Source organism: Natator depressus, chromosome 7 (assembly GCF_965152275.1).
Source record: "Natator depressus isolate rNatDep1 chromosome 7, rNatDep2.hap1, whole genome shotgun sequence".
NCBI classification, from domain to species: domain Eukaryota; kingdom Metazoa; phylum Chordata; order Testudines; family Cheloniidae; genus Natator; species Natator depressus.
The window spans coordinates 48,290,732-48,305,984 of NC_134240.1; the positions used below are offsets into that span (position 1 = coordinate 48,290,732).

At 50.3% G+C, this 15,253-nt stretch overlaps 1 protein-coding gene across 1 annotated transcript in view; it reads left to right on the top strand.

Annotated features, from left to right (window-relative positions):
- Nucleotides 1-15,253, top strand: part of GNAI2 (G protein subunit alpha i2) — a 207,106-nt gene that overhangs the window by 110,754 nt on the left and 81,099 nt on the right. The window contains exons 3-4 of the mRNA XM_074958354.1: nt 2,543-2,684; nt 6,738-6,898. Of these exons, the coding sequence (XP_074814455.1) occupies nt 2,543-2,684; nt 6,738-6,898 (303 nt within the window). The remainder of the gene's footprint in view (nt 1-2,542; nt 2,685-6,737; nt 6,899-15,253) is intronic.

Consider the following 15,253-nt stretch of genomic DNA (forward strand, 5'->3'; position numbering starts at 1 on the left):
AACCCTTTTGATTAAAACCTCCTCTCATAGCCAGGCCCTCTAATTTTGGGCGCAATGTTCTCTCTGGCTGGCATGATGAACCCAGAACTTGCTTAATTTGAGCAAAACTTTACTCTTCTGGCAGCCTGGGGCAAATTGCCTTTTGAATATTTCAGTGACTTGCAATTAAACATGGGAAGTGACATCAAAAATGCATATGACAGTGATTACATAAATAGCAAAGAGCAATGCTGAAAGGTATCGCACAATGAGGATACACAAAAATGGTTTGTGTTGGGAGAGGCAGCCTAGAGACTCCTGCACAGCATCACAAACTAAAACCTCCTGACAGGAAACCACCCTGGTAGAAATCTGCTGCATAAGAATTGACAGACCCATTCTAGTGAGGAGGGAAAACGATGATTGGCTGAACAGGGCCCTATAGAAATAAACCTTCAGGGGAAGGTTCAAGGCATTCTCTAAAAGTAGAGGGAGCTGTTTGTCAAAGGGGAGTGACTTCCGAACTCTGAGGTTTACACTGCGCAGAGAGTTTTTATAATCATTCTGTTCAGACAGGCTGTATCTCCTTAACATCTGAGCATCCAGACCCAGAGCATGGCCAAGCTAAAGAACAGCCAAATCCCCAGTGGGCATAACTCAAGTGAGCATTCCACAAGAGAATTAGACCGGGGGTGGGGTGGGAGATTTCCTGCCTGGCCTGAAGAGAAGAAACTCTCTTGCAAAGACAGAGAGGAAGGTTGGTCCTGTGGTTAAGGCATTTGACTGGGTCTCAGAAGATTTTGGTTCAATTTCCAGTGCTACTACAGACTTCCTGAGTGGGCAAATAACTGAGACTCTGTGCCTCAATTCCCCTCTTCTGTTCTGTCTAGTCCCCGCCCCAAAGAGCTGACAATTCCATGCTATGTGACAGCTAGCACAGTGCGGCCCTGATTTTGGTTGGGGCTTCTAATGTTGCTACAATTCAAAAAGCTGCTATTCAGAATAATACTCAAATGTATTTAAAACCAGATCCTTTAATTACATTGTATGTGTCTGAACCTCTTGCTGAAATGTGTTTGTGATCCCCTGCGGTGTGGGAGCCCAAACGCAATAGATTGTTCTGCTAGATTAAGGTGGGGTGGAGACTGGTGTACAAGAAGAGCTGTTTTAATGAGTCAATAAAATGCTTAAGTTTTAAAGGGCTACGGAATCTGGTTATTTTGGGCATCTCTATGCTGTCGATCAACACAGCTTGCTGGAGCTGAACAGGTTGGCTGCGTTTGCTCCATTTATCCTGGCACATTCAGGCTTGAAAAATTAGTGGCAGGTAACAAACTCCCTGCCTGCTGGGTGGCTGGTGGGTGAGTGAGAGCTCTGCTGCTACAGGTGGAATTGATAAGCATCTGGCCAATTTCACCGTTGCTATGCTGGCTAGTCCTTTCAACTGCAGGGAACGCAAGCAGAGTCTAGTGGATTTCAGTATTGCTGTTGGGGACAGCAGCAGAGGCACAGCCTTGATCACAAACCAGCTGCTGCTGTGGGATGTCCCAGGTCGGGGGGTCCCAGCACAGCCAAGGGGTTGTGATCACCCTCCCTTTTTTATGGTGACTAGTTCTTTCTTGTTGTAACATGGCCTCCTGGTAGGGAAACAGTTCAGAAACACTGCCCTAGGTGGTGGTTAGGGGAGAAGAGTCTCTTCTTTAGTTCTGCATCTCCCCTCTTACTCTCCCCCCCCCCCCCAAAAAAAAAAATCTTCTTGCAGCAGCTGACTAAACCTGATTAGTTTCACGGCTGCTGAGCTCACTCCAGGCAGCGATTCTAGAACTGAGCTGCTGCTGTAGAAAGCTGTGAGAGGCTGAGGTCTCGGGATGACCAGCAGCAGAAAGGCAAGAACTTAAGACCCAAAATCCAGTGGGGTGAGGGGGGAAAGAGAAGGTGGGGGGGTCCCTTTTTTTGCAGTAGTTGAATCTTCAGACTTCTCACCTCCTCTCCTGGGAGGTGGGAAGGGGGGTGGGGGGACAACCCTCTTGGAGCCAGGATGGGATGGTTGGGGAGCTCTGGCTGGGGTGTCTGGAAGGAATGTTGGTGACAACCCTAGTAGGTTAATCTGAAAGCTGGGTCCAGGGACAGCATTCAGGTGGGAAGCATGCAGTGCCCTATGCTCGCTGCAGGCTGAGTGCCCTGCCCTGGTGCGGCTGAGGACCCCGTCTTTCATAGCAGCCGTTATCTAGCAAACATCTGGGTGATTGTCTTCTCCCCTCGGAGTTGGGCAGCACTGCCACAGTCCTTCTCATCCCCGGTGCTGGGCTCCCGTGATGGTAACATGGCCCTCTTTAACGGTGCTGCTCCCAGAGACCGTCTCCACTGGGAAGTGCATCTCGGGGGAATGCTTCCTGCCCTCCGGAGAGGGAGCTGCTGCATAGAGCTGAATGGGGGCAGCTCCCAGCGAGCAATGCGAATCCTAGTGAGGGAGCAGGGGGTGAGGGTGGGTTCTGCTGGGGAGCTCCGCTAGGACATGGTCAGCTCGGTGATGGTCTGACTTTGTTCCTGACCCCTCTTCAAGGATTATCCATGAGGATGGCTACTCAGAAGAGGAGTGCAGGCAATACAAAGCCGTGGTTTACAGCAACACCATTCAGTCCATTATGGCCATCATCAAAGCCATGGGCAACCTGCAGATTGACTTCGGAGACCTTGCAAGAGCGGTGAGTTACCCTCTCTGTGCCTGAAGATTGTCCTTGCTTTCACTGCTAGCCCTGGCGTGGGGAGTCAGAGCTCTTCTGCCTGCTGCTTGTCTGAATGCGGCATTCGAGGAGTCGTGACTCTTGCCAGAGGAGCAAGAATAGCTGAATCCTAGAACTGTTGGTGCCTAGAACCTCGCTGGCCGTTGGGAGGTTGAGGCTAACCATGCCCAGCAGCAGTTGCAGTCAATAGATTTTTAAGAGCTGTGCTTCTGAGTGGGTGAAGCCTGAGCAACATAACCCAGCCAGGCCCTAAGGCCTTGGGGGTTATGTTTAGCCTGAGGACTCCAGGCATGGGCATGTGCTGCTACACTGTGCACTGCAGACAGGCAAGTGCTTGTTCAGCTCCCACCTGAGCACTGTGTGTGACCTGTCCTCCATCCTGCTAGGTCCCAGCCTGAGGGATGGGGCAGTTGTGAGGGGAGGTGCCTCTGGGGCACAAGCTTTAATGAGGGTGAGCTTTCAGGTGCAGAGAATCAAAGCGACTCAGGCTTGGTCCAGGCATGTGCCCTGACCTACTCCACCATTCGCTGCCTCCCTGTAACCACCAAGAGCAAGCTAAGGGCCAGCATGAGCAAAGGGGATCTAGATAGGAGGCAACGTGGTCTAATGGCTACAGCAATGGCTGGCGATTCAGCAGAGCTGGGTTTTATTCCTGGCTCCCTAGGTTTCCTGTGTGACATCAGGCAAGTTGCCTCCCTGTGCCGCCTTCTGGGGATAATGCTGCACTCCCCATGTATGGCGCACCGAGATGCTGCGAGAGGGTGCTGTGGAAGGGCTAAGTAAGGTTTGGGGGGGGCTAACAATAGCAGCAGCAATCATGTTTTTTTTCCTCTGCCTGGGACCTCCCTCGTTCAGGGTTAGCTCACTTTGCAAAGCCGTGTGTCTGATTTGGTTGGTCATTACCTGGGGATCAGAAGTAGGACGCTGTTTGTTCAGCCCCCAGCAATGTCCCTCAATTGCTTAAACCATGTGTAGCAAGATCTGAGAGATTGCAGGTGTCCTTAATCTGCCTAATGACTACGCGTATGGTGATGTCCTACCATACCAGGCTCCTGAGGAATGCTTTGGTCTGAAGGCTAATGAACTAGCTTTGCGCTCTCAGAAGCTCCCCCTTGCTAATGAGGGCACAGGATAGATCTTCTAACACCACTTTTCGATCCCAGTCATCAACTGGTAATGCCCTGAAATCTTCTAGAGACTTCCATAAAGGTGCTTTAATAAGTGGGGTCCTTGCTACTGACCAGTGCTAATTACCTTGCTCTGGTCCTCTGAGGAGCTGGGAGTTCATGCTTGGGGAGAGTTCTATGATGATTACCCTGCGTAAGTGATTGTATGCTCTCTCTGCCAGCGAGAGCAGGCACTGCCACGGGGGACTGCTTTTAATGCATGGTTGGCCTAACAGCAGCCCTGCAGCCCACAGTCCGAGCAGGTTTGCTTGGTGCTAGGTAGTGTAAGTGGTGGCAGAATTAAACCACATGCACTAGATGTCTGAGCCTGATTTTCATTAACTTCCATTGTAATGAGTTACTGCTTGTAGTGTTGGATGGGGGGAGAGGAAATGTCTCAAGATAGCCATAAAATGCTGAATGTGTCTGTGCACGGAGTCTCTAACTTCGGACCTGCCTCGATGGTTCCCCCCATCCCAAAATACGGCTTCTAGAATCCCTCAGACAAGATGGCCAGACTTTTGATGCTCCAGCTATGTGCATGAAATAGAGCAGGTCACAGCCACTCTCCTCATGAATGAAGTGGAAGTGCTGTAATCAGTACAGCTCCCATCATGCAGTGCTTCACCGTGGCCTAGCTGCTAGCTTCCAGGTGACCTTAAAGCCGCTGAGGTTACTAGGGTCCTGTGGTAGCTGCAAATCTCCCAGGCTTAGTGTAGGCCAGGGAAAAGGGGCTGCTTTCCCAGCTTGGCTTGACTCGGCTCAGCTCAGGTTTATTAGTACGGCAAGAGCAGGCAAACCAAGCTTAGCATGACTCACTTCCTTATAAATGCATGCAGTGTGCAGGACAGACAAGTACTTGCTCTAGCATTCTTCCTTGTTTGCTGTGTACCGCTTTGTTGCCCTGCAGGTCGATGGAGAGAACCCTAGCAGCATGTAGCAAGTGCCCAGGTGGCCACTGGGCCATAGTGTGATGCTATGGTTTAAAACACAGGCTTACAAAGAGGCTTGTACAGCTGAGGAAGCTGGTCCTCCTGCCAAGCCAGCTATGAGTAGAGAATGTGACTGCAGCAGCAAAACTGTCCGTTCTCCTTAAACCCTGGAGGCGGTTGTACCTGTCAGAAGGGCTCCCAGCAGGAAAAGAGATGTTTAAGCCCTGCCTATGGCCTTCTGGCAGTGTGAAGCTGGCTGGCAGTGCTAGAGGCCGAACCCAGTTTACCTCCTTGGTGCTTTCCGTATTCCTGGGCCAAGGACAGGAGGTTGTACTTGGAACTGCCAACACAAAGGAGTCGACAAGGAAAGTTCTGCAATCCACACAGGGCTGATGTGGCAGAGGGTTCTCAGCGATTCAGATGAGCTGGGCTCTGCTGGAGACTTATTCCCTTGAGGGCTATCTTGAGTGAGTAGCTACAATTGCTGAGGCAAAGGAATTCTTGATGCTCCAGTCTCCATCCCTCCCATTTCCCAGCAGGGAATGCTGAAATTGTCTTAGCTTGGCCTTCCTGCTACCTCTCTGTTTGTCACTGGGGTCATAAAAGGCAGGGGAGACAAAGCTTCTGCCTTTTGTTTGCTTATGGGAGCATCAGCTGGTTGGGTGACTGCAAATGAGCACTGTATAGCAGGTGTATTTCTCCTCTCCCCAGTCCCCTCCATGGTTTAACAGAGGCCAGTTGAAATGAAATCTAGCTTATTGTTTAGAGGAGTCCTCAGCAAGGAGCATCCCTAATACCATGGCATGGCGGAGGACCTGGGCCTTTCCTTTCTGACCTCTATGTGTTCCTGAGAAGTAAATGTATGTGTAACTGTTGGGCAGTGTGTTTATGCATTCCCTTCCATGCCTGACCACAGAGGATGCAAGTCTGTTACAGCCCCCACTACGGAGCCAGGCTCTTTTAGTGCTGGAGGTCTCCCAGTGCAGACCTTGGGCATGCTCAAGCAGGTGGCCGTCACATGTGCTGTTGAGAAGAGCCCCTCTGATTAGAAGTGCAGGGTGTCTTGGGGGCCTGAAAATCTGGAGCTGCAGCAGCCCAGCTGTGTACCTGCCAGTAGCCGATCGGCTGGGGAGGCTGTCTGATTCTCCCCATTTGTGTGTTGCAACACGCTTTGATCCTGCTTTTAGAGTTCTGCTCAGCACTGGGAGACCCTGCAGAACAGTCACAGTGCGGCATCTATTCTGCTGCCCGAAATGCTCCCTCTCCTGCAAACAATGGATGGATCGAGCCATCTCGGTGACTGGCCATCTCTGTAGGGCTCCTGTTCATGTCTAACATTGTGCCTTAGTCACCAGAATGCCTTGAAGACACTTGACAATCGGTCACCAGTTTCCCCCTGTGTCATAAGTTCGGTGCGTGGGCAAGGGAACGAAAGGAGATCTCTGTGTAAATGCAATGGTTCCTGAACAATCCTGCCCGAGTTTCCTTGCTGTTGGGTCACAAGCTAATCCAAATGGTGTACTGCTGTTCCCAGGGCTAAGTAACAGATGATAAGCCATGACTGCATATTTTTTAAATTGACATCTAGTTTGTTTGCCTGCCATCAGCCCTGCAGGAAATCAGTGGAGTCCCAAAGTGTGGATTTTTCTGCTGGCTTTTTTGCAAAGATTTGAAGTGCTACTTGCCCCATTACTCAAAGAAGTGAACCTCCCTGGGGAGGGGTTTCTTGGGAGCCTTAGTGGCACGTGCATAGTACATGGTAGGTGCAAACCTCCTGGGTTTTGGAGCTCTATGTTCCTCTAGTACAAGGCTTGGCCATCAAACTTTAGTGTGATCAGCTTTCATACATAGCAGACGTGAGAAGCAGCTGTTGCTCAGGAACTTCATTGATGTTTGTGGTTTGCTGTTCCCTGCAGGATGATGCTCGTCAGTTATTTGCACTCTCTTGCACTGCAGAGGAGCAGGGAATCATGCCAGAGGACCTTGCCAATGTGATTCGGAGGCTGTGGGCTGATAACGGTGTCCAGGCCTGCTTTAACCGCTCCCGAGAGTACCAGCTGAATGACTCTGCTGCATAGTGAGTACCTCTCCTTTACTGTCCTCAGGCAGATTTAACCTGGGGCTGAAATGTGCCACAGCTTCAAGTGGCGTGTGCCAAAGGCCAGCCTGTACAGTGTGTGAAATCTGATGGGGAGCTGCACCCTGATGATGGTGTCTTGTTCATGGACAAAATGACCTATGTACATTGAGCTGGAGACATGCGCGTGCTGCTGTCATGAGTGTGGGCACTGCTGTAAGCACAAAGGGGGCAGGTGTAGGATAATGAAACATTGACCATCACTCTGCTAGATTTGCCATGTAACACAGCGGTCTCCATTGCTTCCTCTGGTGCTATCTTAAAATAATCTGAATTGTGGTTGCATGTCAATACTGGGCAAGATAAACTAGTCATTGGTGCTGGCTCTTTGGCTTCCTCACCAACCATTGTTCGCAGGGACTGTCCTGGGCCCCTTGGGACCAGAGGGAGTAGTCTGGCCAGGGGAGGGGGAGTTCAGGGAAGGGTATGCCACATCCTCTGAGAGTAATTCTAGTACAAGTTGAGCACAGTTTGGATGGGAACTGTCCAAGCATTGTGGGACGTTTTGGGTCTGGAATTTCTGGGCTGGGTTGCCCCTTCTTGCCCTCCCATGAGCCTTGCGAATGGGTTAGCTGGAAGCTGGGGAACTGTTCATCATTGCCACCTGGTTTGTGACACAGAGGCTACCTGGTTGCTAATGCAGCCCAAGGGTTGGATCCCAGCAGACTGCAGCCCAGGAGACACAGCCAGGTGGACACCCCCTGTTCCCCAGGGGATGTTCCTATGACCCCTTGCCCTTGTTTAACGTTTAGGTGATCCTGTGGAACCTGTGCAGAATGCTCCACTGTCCCAGGCCCAGGCCCTGCCCTGCCATGTGCGCTGCACAGACTCATCCTTTGTCCCCAGCCTGCTGCAGCACCTGGTGCACCTTCCCTCTCACAAGCTCACCCAGAAATTCCTGCCTGGCGTGGCTGGCCCTGAGGCATTGGCTGTAGGGGGCAGTGGTAACCTCTCCACCTCCTGGGAATTGCAGTTGTGACGGTGTCTGTCTCCCACCGCGTCCTCTCTGGGTTGTTTCCCGTCTGCTATCACAAAGTACAGCCCCATGTCCTCCTCCCACGTGCAGTAGTTTGGGTGTCTCTGTAAGCCACAGGCTGGGGGTGGCTAGAAGACGCTGCTCGAGTTCTTGGGGCCAGCCTCAGCAAGGAGAGCCAGGCTCCAGTTCTGGCTGTAACGCATTTTCCTGCATCTGAGTATGTGGGTGTTTTTGGCAAAAAAATATCCTGGCTCTGGCAGTGTGGGGTGGATGTGATGGGGGAAGGGGGTGGAAGAGATGAGTGCCTGTGGTCGTCTTCCCCTCCGCCCCCCAATGGGTTGCCAGGAGAACACATGCTGCGTGAGATCCATGTGGGACCTCGGTCCCTCTTCTCCCTGAGCACCAGAGAGGAACGGTCTGAATATTTACGGCACTATTTTTCCATGGCATATTGCGATGGCCTGCTTCATGGTGTCTTCTCCCCCTTTTCTCCCCCTCTCCTGCCCCCCAATCCTAGAGCCCTGATGGGCTGTAGGCTGGCAGGGTTTGATTAGTTGCTTGTTGCTGCGTTGCAGTGAAGGTTTCGAGCCTGCCTTGAAACAAGGGGCTCCACTAAGACAACCTGCCTCTGTATTGCTGCTCACCAGCATCCTGGTAAGTGGGCTGCTGTTGCCCTGCTCTTGTGGCTGTTCTTGGAACAGGAGTGCGTCACTGCATCATGCACTCCATTTCACAAACCCACTGCAAATGTGCTTAACGAGTTTACAATGAGCTTGTTGGCAGGGTAACCGGGGGAGAGGTAAACAGACTGCAGGCTCTCCTTTGGGTCAGCCTCTCCTTTCTAAGGGCTGTGGGGTTTTTAACACACTCCACTCACCACGTGAGGAGATGGAGCCATAGCTGTCCTTCCATGGTGGAGGCCCTCTGTGCATTACCCAGTGCTACCCCAGGGCAGCTCAACTGGCCAGCCCACTTAGTGCTCTGGGACTTCCAGGGTGCAAACAATTTGGGTGTGTTGGGGGGAGACGGGAAACAACTGAAATGAAATTGACTCTTTGGTCAGTCTTTTGCTGCAGCCAGCCCCAGCTCTTAGCCAGGTGTTGCCATTAACTCTCTTCCCCACCCCCCACCCCTGTGCGGAACTTTCATCTGCATTTAGTGGTGCTTTTAACCCTGGGCTGGCTGGGGCTGAACCTAGGTGCCACTTTCTTTGGGTCTGGTAATCTGTCCACTTTGCAGTGAGGACACAGGCTAAACCACTGCAGTGCTGCTAGTCCTCCAGTGCCTTCCCACAGTTCCCCCCCCACACCCAGAAGGACAGCCAGGTTTCCCCACTGTTGACTGGAAAACATCCTAGAGCGGTTTGGCTGAGTGTAGTGCAGAGCCCCCTGGGATGTGCCTCCGGGAGTTCCAGCCACATTCACAGGGGAGTGAAGCAGCATAGGCAGGGCTTTGCAGCGGGGTGCTGCACACCCAGGCTAGGCTGACTGGCTGGGTTAACTCTGCAGTGAAGATGTACCCTTTTGTCCCAGGCACTCTTTTGGAGAGGGCATATTTGCAAATCCAGAGCTGCAGTTGCTTCTCTTTAAGGTGCTGAAGCTATGCCCACAGCTCCTAGGAGCGTTTCTTCCCCCCCACCCCCGGGTGATAACAGAACTAGAAAGGAAGATGTTTCAAAACCATGTCCTCATATTGCAGCTCTTGTGCCCAACAGTCTCTTGACTGCAATGGTGAGGCCCAGCCGTCAGGCCAGAGGATGGGGTGTGCCTGAGTCCCACCCGACCTTCCCGGTTCCTTTTGCCTCCGGCACATCCAGATCTGTGGATTGCCCTCAGAGTCCCAGCTGGTCTTTCTGGACTGGGAGGGGTCTCTGAATTGCCCCCTCCCCTTCCTCTCCTCTGCCAGAGGAGTCAGTGTGTGAGAGGAGATTGTCCCTCTCACTTAGTGAGCAAATATTTCATTACAGTGATAGGGAGCCATGGCTGGCTGGGCTGACTAAGGAAACACCCTCAGTAGAGCCTCACACTGCATGTGTCCCTGGGCTCCGGCACAGAGACTGTAGGCAAATGCCCCAGTTTTGCCAAAGTTGTCAGGATGGCCAGGACAGTGTTTAAAAAAAGGACTGTCCTGGCCAAACGGGACATATGGCCACCCTAGTTGAATGAAATAGAATTTTAAAAGCTGATGTACTCTTGGTCCAAACATCAACACAGCTGCTGATAGGACAGCAGCACTTCTGCTCAGCCCTGTCTGTCAGCAGTTTAAATTACATATACTTTTGCTTTAAGACCTCGTTGCTTTTATATAAAAAAGGCTTTTGTCCGGCATAGTCACTTACAACTCCAGCTTCCCTTGCCCTGTCAGATAGGTGGAGAGGCTGGAGGGAATTCAGAGAGGCACAAAAAGTATCATGAAATTGACTGATGGGGAGAAATTATCAAGGCTGTACAGCTGGACTAAGCGATAGCTAATGATGGGAGAAATCTGTCTCCAAGTATTTGACACATGCAGATAAAAAAGATAGGGTGATCCAAGAAGGGGCATAAATGAGTGAAATAGAGGATAAGAAAACTTGCAGACAGTGAGATCTATTTTACTGTGGAATAGTCTCTCCATGGAAAGGGACAGAAAGCCCCATGGTACATTTAAACTTAGTTCAGTCTATCCTCCAGGGCTTCGTCTAGAGAGAACAAATTCTGCCTTGGCAGGCAGATGAGCCAAGCTCTTTTCCATCTCTAACTTACACAACCCTCATGGGACTTTGACAAAGGGCCGTCAAGGCAGTCACAGAAACAAATGTAACAGGCTTGTTCATCTGCTGTTCAGGAGAGGGAGAGTCAAGCTTTGGGGTGAGACACCAGATCCTGACTGATTAGTACAGTGAATAACCTCTGTTCAGCAGGCCTTACAGTTACAGCCACTCCCCAGGGCTTCTGCAACCAGTACAGCGTATTGCCTGCTGAAATAGCCTCTGTAAGTGGGACTGTAAGTCAGAGGGGAAATGTCATAGGCCTAGCATTTTCAGACCTGGGTGCCTAGAATTAAGCTCTCAAAATCCCTGTTTACACACTTCAATCAAAGTGGGGGGTGTTTCAGACACGCCAAGTATCCCTAAATCCCACTGAAGAGGGAGATGCATTTGCCCAGCACTCCTGGTAATTAAGCCACTTTCGTTTAGGTTCCTAAATGAGGATTTAACAGCCTAACTTGAAGCTCCAGGTTTGAGCCTGCTGGGCTGTATATGGTATAGAACAATCTGCAGCACTCGCTGTCTTTCTGAGTAACCAGGATGTGTTCGTGTCATGTAACTCCTTCAGCTCTGATCCACTGGAGTACGTCTGCAGCTACAGCTTGCAAAGCAAAGCATGCCCTTCCAAGTCACATGGCAAGTGTCTTTCTTCATGGCCTTTTTTCTGGCTGCCCGTGGAGCACCAAGAGCCACTGAGTGTTCACTTCATGTGATCCTCAGCTTTTACAGGGGAGTGTCCTGAGACCAACGATTCTCCTTGAGGATGGCTTTATTTCAGCCTTTTTCTTTCTCCTGCCCTGGGCAAGGGCTTTAGATAAAGGAAAATAGACTTTCTGTATCTCCTTACAAGATAAATTCTATCCCTTCTTGTTGCTGTTACATTTCGGTGCTTGAAAGACTAAACCCCCACAAATGAAAATGTCTGCTTTGAAGAGAAGAGCATGTTAAACACAAGAACAACAATTTTTTAGGTGAACTTGAATTCTCCAGAAGTCAGCAAGAGCCTGTAAGGGGCTGATTGAGTTCCATCATGGCATTATCTGGACCTATCCTCCGGTACACTCCATTAGTGCTAGTAGGTAGGCTTTCACGTTGGAAATAATGGAAGCTGCAGAATGAACGGTAAGAAAAGAATTAGGTGCTGTGATCGAGATCAACAGCTTGTGAGGACATCTTCAAGCAGAATGCGCATCCAGCTGCATTATGGTCCTACCCAAGACCAGCACAGTTTGGGCACAGCTTGGGCTGGGCATGAGTCACAAGACTACTAGCTTTAGAACTTCTGAGAGGAGGAACCACAAACAGCAGAGCAGCTGAACAAACTATTCTTATCCTAGAATATCAGGGTTGGAGGGGACCTCAGGAGGTCATCTAGTCCAACCCCCTGCTCAAAGCAGAATCAATCACCAATTTTTGCCCCAGATCCCTAAATGGCCCCCTCAAGGATTGAACTCACAACCCTGGGTTTAGCAGGCCAATGCTCAAACCACTGAGGTATTCCTCCTCTCCTCCTTTTGGAACTAACTCAGACGTGTTCCTTCCAGGGGAGGCAGTTGCTGATTCTGACACTGTCAGTATACGTCCCTCAAGCTTCCCGTTACTGATGCTTTTCAAATTATGCCAGATGTGGCTTTTTTGGAAACTCACACTTTACAGGAAGAGGTTTCAGTTGGTAACTGCCTCGGTGTCATCGTCAATTAGCCTGGGAAAGAAAATACTCCATTGTGGAGTGGCCTGGTGTAACCTTTGGAAATGGCCCCTGCCTGCGATGCCCCATGTGTTTTTTGTGTTGGAGCTCTGTGGTCACAAGGCTAGTCAGATTTTGTGCCATCCACGCACAGCAAAAGCAGATTGTGAAAGCTGGGCATTCTTTGCTTGCCTTGGCTCAAAGCAGCTGTTCCAAACCCACACTGACAGCTTTGAGAGTCCTGGCTCCCGTTTTACCATAACGAAGGGGATGCAAGAAATGCCGCTTGGAAAGCTGAGCACCTGGCGTAACCCACTGAGAAACCTTCAGAAGACCGAGCCAATTCCACTTAAATTCCCAGACTTGTCTTTTGGAGGTGTTGTACAGGTTTCCTCTGAGGATGAGGACTGACCTTGTCCTCGAAGAAAACATGTAACAAGGTCAGCTCCCAGACTGCTGCGCTGGGCATCACAGAATGGGGAAGAGATGGCCAGCCCTCTGTGGAGATAGAGGTGGTTAGGGACTATTTAGAAAAGCTGGACGTGCACAAGTCCATGGGGCCGGACGAGTTGCATCCGAGAGTGCTGAAGGAATTGGCGGCTGTGATTGCAGAGCCCTTGGCCATTATCTTTGAAAACTCGTGGCGAACGGGGGAAGTCCCGGATGACTGGAAAAAGGCTAATGTAGTGCCAATCTTTAAAAAAGGGAAGGAGGAGGATCCTGGGAACTACAGGCCAGTCAGCCTCACCTCAGTCCCTGGAAAAATCATGGAGCAGGTCCTCAAAGAATCAATCCTGAAGCACTTACATGAGAGGAAAGTGATCAGGAACAGTCAGCATGGATTCACAAGGGAAGGTCATGCCTGACTAATCTAATCGCCTTTTATGATGAGATTACTGGTTCTGTGGATGAAGGGAAAGCAGTGGATGTATTGTTTCTTGACTTTAGCAAAGCTTTTGACACGGTCTCCCACAGTATTCTTGTCAGCAAGTTAAGGAAGTATGGGCTGGATGAATGCACTATAAGGTGGGTAGAAAACTGGCTAGATTGTCGGGCTCAACGGGTAGTGATCAATGGCTCCATGTCTAGTTGGCAGCCGGTGTCAAGTGGTGTGCCCCAGGGGTCGGTCCTGGGGCCGGTTTTGTTCAATATCTTCATAAATGATCTGGAGGATGGTGTGGATTGCACTCTTAGCAAATTTGCGGATGATACTAAACTGGGAGGAGTGGTAGATACGCTAGAGGGGAGGGATAGGATACAGAAGGACCTAGACAAATTGGAGGATTGGGCCGAAAGAAATCTGATGAGGTTCAATAAGGATAAGTGCAGGGTCCTGCACTTAGGATGGAAGAATCCAATGCACCGCTACAGACTAGGGACCGAATGGCTAGGCAGCAGTTCTGCAGAAAAGGACCTAGGGGTGACAGTGGACGAGAAGCTGGATATGAGTCAACAGTGTGCCCTTGTTGCCAAGAAGGCCAATGGCATTTTGGGATGTATAAGTAGGGGCATAGCGAGCAGATCGAGGGACGTGATCGTTCCCCTCTATTCGACACTGGTGAGGCCTCATCTGGAGTACTGTGTCCAGTTTTGGGCCCCACACTACAAGAAGGATGTGGATAAATTGGAGAGAGTCCAGCGAAGGGCAACAAAAATGATTAGGGGTCTAGAGCACATGACTTATGAAGAGAGGCTGAGGGAGCTGGGATTGTTTAGTCTGCAGAAGAGAAGAATGAGGGGGGATTTGATAGCTGCTTTCAACTACCTGAAAGGGGGTTCCAAAGAGGATGGCTCTAGACTGTTCTCAATGGTAGCAGATGACAGAACGAGGAGTAATGGTCTCAAGTTGCAATGGGGGAGGTTTAGATTGGATATTAGGAAAAACTTTTTCACTAAGAGGGTGGTGAAACACTGGAATGCGTTACCTAGGGAGGTGGTAGAATCTCCTTCCTTAGAGGTTTTTAAGGCCAGGCTTGACAAAGCCCTGGCTGGGATGATTTAACTGGGAATTGGTCCTGCTTCGAGCAGGGGGTTGGACTAGATGACCTTCTGGGGTCCCTTCCAACCCTGATATTCTATGATTCTATGTACAACCACCTTCAAAAGTTGAGCCTGGGAATTGAAATATAGAGCAGTCTGGATCACTAGGAAAGCTGGATGCAAGCAAACCGTGTGTTTTTAATTTAGCCAAATATAGTTACACATCCAGGAACAAAGAATTTGGTCCATACTTATAAGATGGAGGACTCTGTCCTGGGAAGCAGTGACTCTGAAAAAGACTTGGAGGTTGTGGTGGATAATCAGGTGAACCATGAGCTCCCAGTGCAACCATGTGGCCAAAAGAGCTAATGTGATCCTAGGGTGTATAAACAGGGGAATCTCCAGTAGGAGCAGAGAAGATTTTTGCCTCTGTATTTGGCACTGGTGCAACCGCTGCTGGAATCCTGTGTCCAGTTGTGGTGTCCACAACTCAAAAAGGATGTTGGTAAATTGGAGAGGGTTCAGAGAAGAGCCAGGAGAACGATTAAAGGATTGGAAAACCTGCCTGAGAATGGTAGCCTCAAGGAGTTCCATCTACTTAGCTTAACAAAGAGCAGGTTCAGGGGGTGACTTGTTCAGTTTGTAAGTACCTAGCTGGGGAACAAATATTTGCTAATTAGCTCTTCAACCACCCCCCCCCCCCCCCGACCCAAGCCTCACTGAGACTCCAGGAGAAACCCCATTGCATTAATTCCAGCAGTGCAGACTGGATGTAGTGGATTTGTCTGTAATCAGTACCATGTGGCTGAGTGCATATTCTTGCCCTGACTCTCATTTGCACTAAGACTCTTTGACACTGCTCCGGTGAGTCTAATTGACACCTCCTTGATGAACCAGAGCAGC